The sequence below is a fragment of the Zingiber officinale genome, chromosome 1A (assembly GCF_018446385.1).
Source record: "Zingiber officinale cultivar Zhangliang chromosome 1A, Zo_v1.1, whole genome shotgun sequence".
In the NCBI taxonomy this organism is placed as follows: Eukaryota; Viridiplantae; Streptophyta; class Magnoliopsida; order Zingiberales; family Zingiberaceae; genus Zingiber; species Zingiber officinale.
In genome coordinates, this window is record NC_055987.1 from 111,478,116 (window position 1) to 111,486,932 (window position 8,817).

The following is an 8,817-nucleotide window of genomic DNA, read 5'->3' on the forward strand; positions in this document are numbered from 1 at the left end:
AAACAGGAGAAAAACTGTACTAACTAGGACCTGGTATAGAGATAACAAGGTCATAAGACCGAGAGTATCATAAATCATGTATGCATGTCAAACATATGCATCCACCAAAGATGCAACAAATAAGTGCAGTAAACACAAGCAATAAATGTATCAATATATATGATGCCAATGACATGTCCTGATCACCCCTATTGTCAGTCAACCGTCTCACATACGATGGTGAGACCGAGTGGGTAGGGCTGTGACAACTATGCACTCTGCCATCACTGTACCTGATGAGTGACCGAGTGGACGGAATGTTGTCGGAGTACACCTATTCTCCTTACCCAAAATTATAAGTGGAGGAGCTCAATGCTCTCATCTCCCTGAGCCAGTCCAGAGGAGGGATCCCTGTCCTGCTACAACGCTGCATCATACTACCCATGAGTGTACCAACAGAGCCCTTGACAGAGCAACCTGCTGCAACACATCCTGCCTGATAAAACCACTAACCCATGAGTGGTTGTGTGTGCAGAGATTCATGTAACTAACGATGTGCTCAACAATAATGGAGCCAACAATCGCACAGCATGCAATCATGCGAGATGATGCATGGCACTAAGCCTGGAAATATCCTGATCCTATCCATCTCTACATAATGTGTACCATAGGACAAATGGATCAAATCAATGGTCTAGGTACACAGATCAGATATGGTATAAAAAACCTAGGTCCTGAACATAATAAGGCATGGTATGTCATTTCCTTAAGGTCATATATAATCAAAGGAACATGAATGCAACATCAGGAAATAAATACAGCATGCTCAGGTAATAGATAATGACATACCGATGCAATAGTGAACATAAATATTACTATTTGTTAAATATTACTAAGCATATCAATATGACATATCAAAATAGATAAGTCAAGGTACCCGCCTCCAATAGAAAGGTCAAATTCGGTCCAAATTCGACGTCGAGATGCTCGTCTCACGTCAAAGTCCTGCGTCACCAATATATATATATTTTTATTTAGTTACAACTCAAATGAATAGTTAAATAAAAATCCTTAAGAACAATTTAGGAAAAAAAACCCTAAACCATAAACTTTAACCTACCTAAATTAAATCCAACGGTTAATTAGGGTTAGTTACATAATCCCCAATCAACCCATTAGATTAATAATCCAAACCTAAATCAATTATACTAATCATGAAGTCTACCTCATACCTAATTCAAACACATAAACAATATTCATTTCATTACCCTACTCCTTACCTCAATTCACAGCTGTATTCATAGTCGTTGATTGCTGCTGGTGAAGGGTTGTTTGCTGCTGGAATTCAATGTAAGCAGGATGGGGTTGCTGCCGAAATCAAAAACACCTCATAGCACACAATTTCAGATCCACATAAACAGAACCTCACCTTATAGTCGTGATTTGTTGATCCACAGCAGGGATTGTTGCTCCTAGCAACAAGACGAGTTGCTGAATCAAAGAAACTACAGAGCATACCCCTCCTGGCTGGAATCCTACCTACTCAATGGATCAAGATGAGATCAATAGGAAGATCACAAATCAGATTCCTCATCTCCAACAACAACTTAATCTTGTTGATACCAAGCCTAGAAATCAATCAACATATCCGTGAGTTGCTTCCGCATCCAACCAGTAGGTAATTAAGGTTTTGAAATCTTAGAGATCAAGAGCATAACTTACCCAAATCTGCAAGCGGTTGATGGTGGTACATGCCAGCAATAGAGGTTTACTGTTGCTTCCCACTGCCTTCACTTTGATTAGCCGCCTCCAGAGATCGTCGTCGGATCCTCACCTCTGTACTCTGAGCTCTAATCGACATCGGCGACCTAGGGCACGCTAAGGAGCTTGAGGTTGCGAGGGTACCCCGACTGAAGGAAAGGGGTCGGCTGAGGGAAGAGTCGTCGATCGCCCAGGGAAGAAGACGCGAAGAAAACTAGGGCACAGTGAGGTCCGTCGGTGGCGCGACAGCAACTCACGAAAAGGGAGAGGCTCGAGCATCGCCGGTGCTTGGGCAAGGAACTCGACGTCGACCGATTTAGAGAAATCGGGAGAGAAGGAAGATCGGTGCTGCTCGGCGTCGGGAGAAGGAGAGGAAGAGAAAGGGGTTGAGACGAAGGAGAAATAGGAGTAGGAACCGTCGCGTGCGGCGCCGGTTAGGAAAAGGGAACGAACGACGTCGGGGACGGCTCAGGCACGCGGGGGAAAGGGGAGAAAAATAAAAGGAAAAAAATGAAAAGGAAAATTCAACTTTTCCTCGTTTAAATTCGGGTAGCCAAAATTGGCTTTCCCGGGGCCCAATATTTGATCCCCTTAAACTCGTCATACGAGCTCCGAAAAATTCTTGGAAAATTTCTAAAAATTCCAGAAAATTCCCTTATGGTTATTCGCCCTTTTTTGGTATATTACACTACAAGTTGTCATGGTTGAGCAAAGGGAGTGAGGTAACCATAAATAGAAGGTGTCTTTTAACTTTTTCTATTGGCATCAAGTATTATGATCGAGCATAGTGTGATGTTGTGTCAATGGGTGCATGCCATGTATTGTTGGGATGACCTTGGCAATATGATTGTAGTGTCATCCACGATGGACGAAAGAACACCTACACCCTCAGCATCAAAGGGAGAAATATCGTATTGGCTCCTCGATGAGAAGGAACCCCTTCAAATTTGGTAACCAATAACTCTACACTACTTTCTATGTCTAGATTTTTTAACGAGATGAAGCACGAAGACATGGTCTATGCTTTACTTCCTTACAAAAACGATGAGATAGACCTAGACTCGAATCTACCAATTGAGGTGCAACAACTCCTATCCGACTTTGCTGATTTAATGGCTGAAAACCTTCCTCCATGACTTCCCCTATGAGAGACATTCAACACCAGATTGACCTCGTTCCGGGGTCAAGCTTACCTAACCGGCCGACATACCATCTTAGCCCTAAGGATGCCGAAGAACTACAATGACAAGTTGTAGAGCTATTGAGACGAGGTTATATTCGTGAGAGTATGAGCCCTTGTGTAATCCCTGCCCTACTCTTGCCAAAGAAAGATGGTTCGTAGCACATTTGTATTGATAGCAGAGCCATCAACAAAATCAAGGTGAAATATAGATTTCTAATTCCTCGCTTAGATGGCATGTTGGATCAACTTTCCGGTTCAAAGATCTTCTCCAAGATAGATCTTAGGAGTGGATACCACCATATTCGAATTAAGCCCGGAGATGAATGGAAGACCGCCTTCAAGACACAACATGGGTTGTACAAGTGGATGGTCATGCCTCTCGGACTATCTAATGCACCCAGCACATTTATGAGATTCATGCATCAGGTCTTGCGACCTTTCATGGGAAGATTCGTGATTGTATACTTTGATGACATCCTCATTTGTAGCCCAACACGAGCTTTGCACCTTGAACACCTCCGCACTATTTTTGAGAAGCTAAAGGCGGAACACTTGTTCATCAACAACAAGAAGTGTTCTTTCTGCATGATCTCAGTTTCGTTTCTTGGATTTATAGTATCTACCGATGACATTAGTGTATATCCATCAAAGATAAACGCAATCTTAGAGCGGTCGCAGCCAAAAACCATTCACGACATTCGAAGTTTTCATGGATTAGCTTCTTTTTACTGTAGATTCATTCAGAATTTCAGCTCCTTAATTGCTCCTATCATTGGGTGTCTCAAGGGGTGCGAGTTTAAGTGGACTGAAGCGGCTACGACTAGTTTTCAACTGGTGAAGCAAAAGATGACAGAAGCACCCGTTCTAGCACTTCCAGATTTCGACAAACTATTTAAAGTAAACTGTGACACATCGAGCATTGGCATTGGTGGTGTTCTAAGTCAATCAGGACGCCCTATTACTTTCTTCAGCGAGAAACTATTTGGTGCTAAGAAAAACTACTCTACCTATGACCTAGAATTCTACCCTCTTGTGTAATCCTTGCAGCATTGGCGTCATTATCTTGTGCAGAAGGAATTTATCTTGTTCACTGATCATGAGGCTTTGAAGTACATCAATGGCCCACACAAGATGAGTAGTCGACACGCCAAGTCAGTAAACTACTTACAGAAGTTCACCTTCACACTAAAGCATTAATCTAGGAGTCTCAATTGTGTTGCAGATGCTCTAAGCCATCGTTCTTCCCTACTTACTACCATGAGCATTAGCGTTGTCGGCTTTGGATCTTTCTCAGATATGTATATTAATGACCCCTCTTTTGGCAAGATATTGCAGGAGGTAAATAATGGTCTTCGCAATGACTTTATTTTGCACAATGATTATCTATTTCGTGGATTACGATTATGCATCTCGGACTGTTCCTTAAGGCAGCACATTATGCATAACGAAGGACACTTTGGTCGACATAAGACATTAGCTCTTATCGGTTTCGACTTCTATTGGCCCAAGCTAACCAGTGAAGTAACTCATTTCATTGACCGTTGCTTTGTCTGTCAGCAATCTAAGGGAACTCTCACTAATACTGGTTTGTATACTCCCTTACCAATTCCCGGAGCCCATTAGTGCGAGGTTAGCATGGATTTCGTATTGGGTTTACCTCACATTCAACGGATTGCAGATTCTATTCTAGTTGTGGTGGATCGATTCCCCAAGATAGCTCACTTTTTGGCATGCAGAAAAACCATGGATGCTGTTCGGATTACCACCCTCTTCTTCAAAGAGATTGTGTGTTTACAAGGTATTTCACAAACTATTTCTTCAGATCGTGATACTAAATTTGTCAGACAATTTTGGAAGACTTTATGGGGAAAGCTAGGAACAAAACTAAATTTCAGCAGCACCTATCACCCTCAAACGGATGGTTGGGCCGAGGTAGTGAATCGGAGCTTAAGAAATCTTCTGAGATGTCTCACAGGAACTAAACCGAAGCAATGGGATCTGGTTTTACCTCAAGCAGAATTCGCATACAACAGATCAAAGAACAAAATCACTAGTTCGAGTCCTTTTGAAGTTGTTTATGGACGAAACTCATCCGGGGTACTAGATTTAGTCCCTATTTCGCATCCAGGACAAGCTAACCCCAAGGCTGAGGAGATGGCCGAGCATCTACGAGTTATTCATGAGCAGGTTAAGCAGGCTATTCAAGAAAAAAACATTGAATACAAGATCAGGGCAGATCGACATCGACGTCAGGTTCTTTTTGACGTTGGTGATATGGTTTGGGTTGTATTAACTTGTGATTATTTCCCAGTTGGTGAATACAACAAGCTCAAAGATCGAAAGATTAGACCTTGCGAAATACTAGAAAAGATAAATAACAATGTGTTGCGTCTTTCTAGTCATTTAAAAAACTTTTGATGTTTTAATATAAAACACCTAAGTCATTGTGCTCTGGAGCCGGATACACCCATCCTAAACTCGAAGACAAGTTCTCTTCAACTCCAGGCGACTGATGCAGGAGGAGATCCAAATTGGGTTTTTCTTTTAAGTAGTTATTCGTTAATTTTTATTTTTTTTTTATTATATTTAATTTTGTTCTAAATCTTAGGAACCAAGTCTTATTAGTTAATTTATCCTAAATCTTAGGTAATAAGTCTAGTTGATTATTTTTCCGTTTAGAATTTTTTGAGGGTTTTGAGAGCTATATAAACCTATGCTTAGATGATGTTTAGGACAAGTTATTTTGATATTGAATCAATTGGTTTCACTTAAGCCACGTTACGGTTATATCTCTTTTATTCCTCTATTCCTGCTCTTGTTTTTTCGAAAAGGTTTATTTTAAAAACCTAACTTGGGGTACTTCTTATTTTATTATTTCTCTCTTATTTTATCGTTAATTCCTCTGAAACATCACACCCCAAAATAATATATATTCTGCTCGGTGTCATAATCCCACTGCACCCTCACTCACCTAAAAAAAAAACATGACCTACTAGTCTAAGCAACTACATGAGTAATAAATTTTATATATATATATATATATATATATATATATATATATATATATATATATAGAAAATGAAGTGATATAAATCATGTAAGTTCATGAGCATATTAATTTTTTCTAAAAACAAAAAGTAAAACATAAATAAAAAAATGATAATTTTGGTTAAAGACTTAAAGCTACCTGTGCAGCGGATTTGGACAAAACTACTAAAACTAATACATGGTCATATGGTAGATACCAGATCCTCTGTCCGAAAATTCTCGTGTCTCCATATCTTTTCGTCGATTAGACAGGTTAGATCATATCTCAAGGATACAGTGCACATCACGAGAATATCATGACCGTCCGATCGACGAGGGGATACAGATGTAATACACATCGTGAGGATGACATGACTGTCCGATTGGCGAAGGAATACGGGAATCTTAAAATAAAGGATCTGATGTCCATATGGTATTATAACAACAAATAACAACAATCAAACATTTATTTCATTAAGTGCTAGTCATATGGCATTATTAAGCAAAATTATTAAATGGTCATCTGAATAAATAGATACACTTTAAGTGGAGTTCATTCATATTTTCAAAGTGACCACATGATTTAAAAATGAGTATACAATAGTTTTGCCAAAAAACTAGACCGCCCATATGACCCACAAAGCCATTTAGAGTCAATTTTTTTGAATCTGAATAGACACATTATAAGGGCATCCACACCTCCTAATTCAAAATGCATGAGTTAGAGTAAAAAAATTATTTTATTAAATTTCACTACATCATATATAAAATTTTTAGGGTAATTGATGTAAAAATTTAAGATAGGGTAACTGATGTAAAAAATTTTTAGTTACCCTATCTAAAATTTAAGATAAAATTTTTAGATAGAATAACTGATATGGATGTTCTAAGAGACCATGAGAATTTACTCATCCTAACAAAGTAACCACTATGCAAATGGTGTGCTTAGGGGAACAAGCAGAGGAGGAAGGAAAGCGATTTTGCGCCAAATTTTGAGCGAATCAAATTTTGCCCAAAAAATAATCAGTGGATGAATTGTTAATTCATTATTCGGATAATTTTGTATCTAGTAAATACTTGGCAATGTCTCGACTTCTATGCAAACCGTCCCTTTATTGTTCAAGTTCCATCTTTGGCTCCAAACTGAATTCTAGAGTGCCAATTTTAGTCCCTAATACAAAGAATGTGATGATTAAGTTTAAAAAATGAGATAAAAAAATTAATTATAGTTTCCATCAAGTAGAACCTAACATTATAATAAACATTAGCAAATTCTTTATCGAATCTCCCAGCCCCACTATCCAAGAGCGAATATAAAAGAAGAAGAAGAGACAACAAGGATCAAAGGCTCCAAATCAGAGTTCCAAGTGAAAAAGTAAATGGGAGAAGGGACCGGGGTCCGGGTAAACCATGACGGATTCCTCGACGGTGGCGGCGGCCCACGAGGGAACTCCGGATTCTACGGTGGCTCGCCGTACATCACCTTCTGCCAGCCACTTCCTGTATATCGCAGACGGCATGGAAGACAATCGACCCGCGTCAGGGTTTTGACCAGTGGCCGTCTGTGAAGCCTTTAGGAATAATTGACGGCAATCAACCTTTTTAATTATTATTTTTTAAAAATATTCATTCAATAATACAAAATTATATAAAATCAATAAATTTACGATGAATCAAAGTTATGTAAATTTTAATTATAAATTTTTTAATTTAAATACATATAATTATAGTAATTGTATTGGTGTTTACCCTGATGTTAATTACCATAGTTCAATCAAATTTAAATAACTAAGCATATGCTAATCAAGATCAAATTTAGAGAAAAGAAAAAAATCAATTCCAAGAACATTGGCATTATAGATATATTTATATAATGGTTCTATATATTTATATCCGAATGCAATCAATGCCCACAATCTGTTCATTCTACTGCAACGCAAACTTTTTGGGAGAACAAGGGAGGATTAAAGGATGATCGATCAAGCGTACACACTGCCAGACGATTAATATGCATGCATGCATGCATGCTTTTTCTAGACAAATCCCAGACGAAGTTCCAAGTCAAGATCCTCCTCTTCTTCCTCTTCCGCCTTTTCATGAACAGCACGGCCGCCGAAGATTCCGATCTCCAACTCCAGCCTCACAACTTCTCTTCCCTTCGGCAGCATTGTCCCTCCGCTCTCGCCTTCTTCCACGAGGAGCTCCTTCACAGTCACGTCCACGGCTTTCCTCAACTCGTCGGCGGCGGTCGAGAAATGCACCAGAGGAGGAACATTGATGGGGATCATCATCTCCTTGGCTGCAGGAGCAGGGCCTGGAGGCGTTGGCAGGAGGTTGATGAGGTCATTAGGTTTAGGAAAATCCAGGTCAAAAAGAGGCAGAGGTAGGCGCTGCGGCTGCGACTGCGGCTGTCTTAGCCTGGCCCTGTCCCTTCTATGCACATTCATGTGTCCTCCAAGTGCCTGAGCTGACTTGAACTCCCTCTTGCAGAAGCTACAAAAGTAGGACCTCGGAGGCCAAATGGAGAAGCCTCCTCCCACCATCAGAGGATTGCTGCACACCACCTCCATCCATGGCTCCTTCCCCTTCCTCTCCATGAGCAGAGGGATCAGCAGCTCAAATAGCTAGCCAACACTTCTTATGTAGGCAATTTCAAACCTGAGAGGGAAGTGTAATCATGATGTTTGACGTGGGCCTCTCTCTTTCTCTCTGTCACCCATTAATATTTTTTTTTAAAAAAAAATGTGAATTTTATTTTACTCTATAACCTGAACTGAAATTCTCGTTCACTTCACTGATACTCGAAGAGACAATTGAAATTGGGGAATGGAATTGGCAAAAGTGGCAGCGGCTGGGAATCTGACATC

At 39.9% G+C, this 8,817-nt stretch overlaps 1 protein-coding gene across 1 annotated transcript; it reads right to left on the reverse strand.

The window, feature by feature from the left end:
* Positions 1–7,983: 7,983 nt before the first annotated feature.
* On the reverse strand, positions 7,984–8,547 carry LOC122001617 (transcriptional regulator SUPERMAN-like). Its single transcript, XM_042556465.1, has one exon. The coding sequence runs from the start codon at positions 8,545–8,547 to the stop codon at positions 7,984–7,986; it is 564 nt and encodes a 187-aa protein (XP_042412399.1).
* Positions 8,548–8,817: the final 270 nt, after the last annotated feature.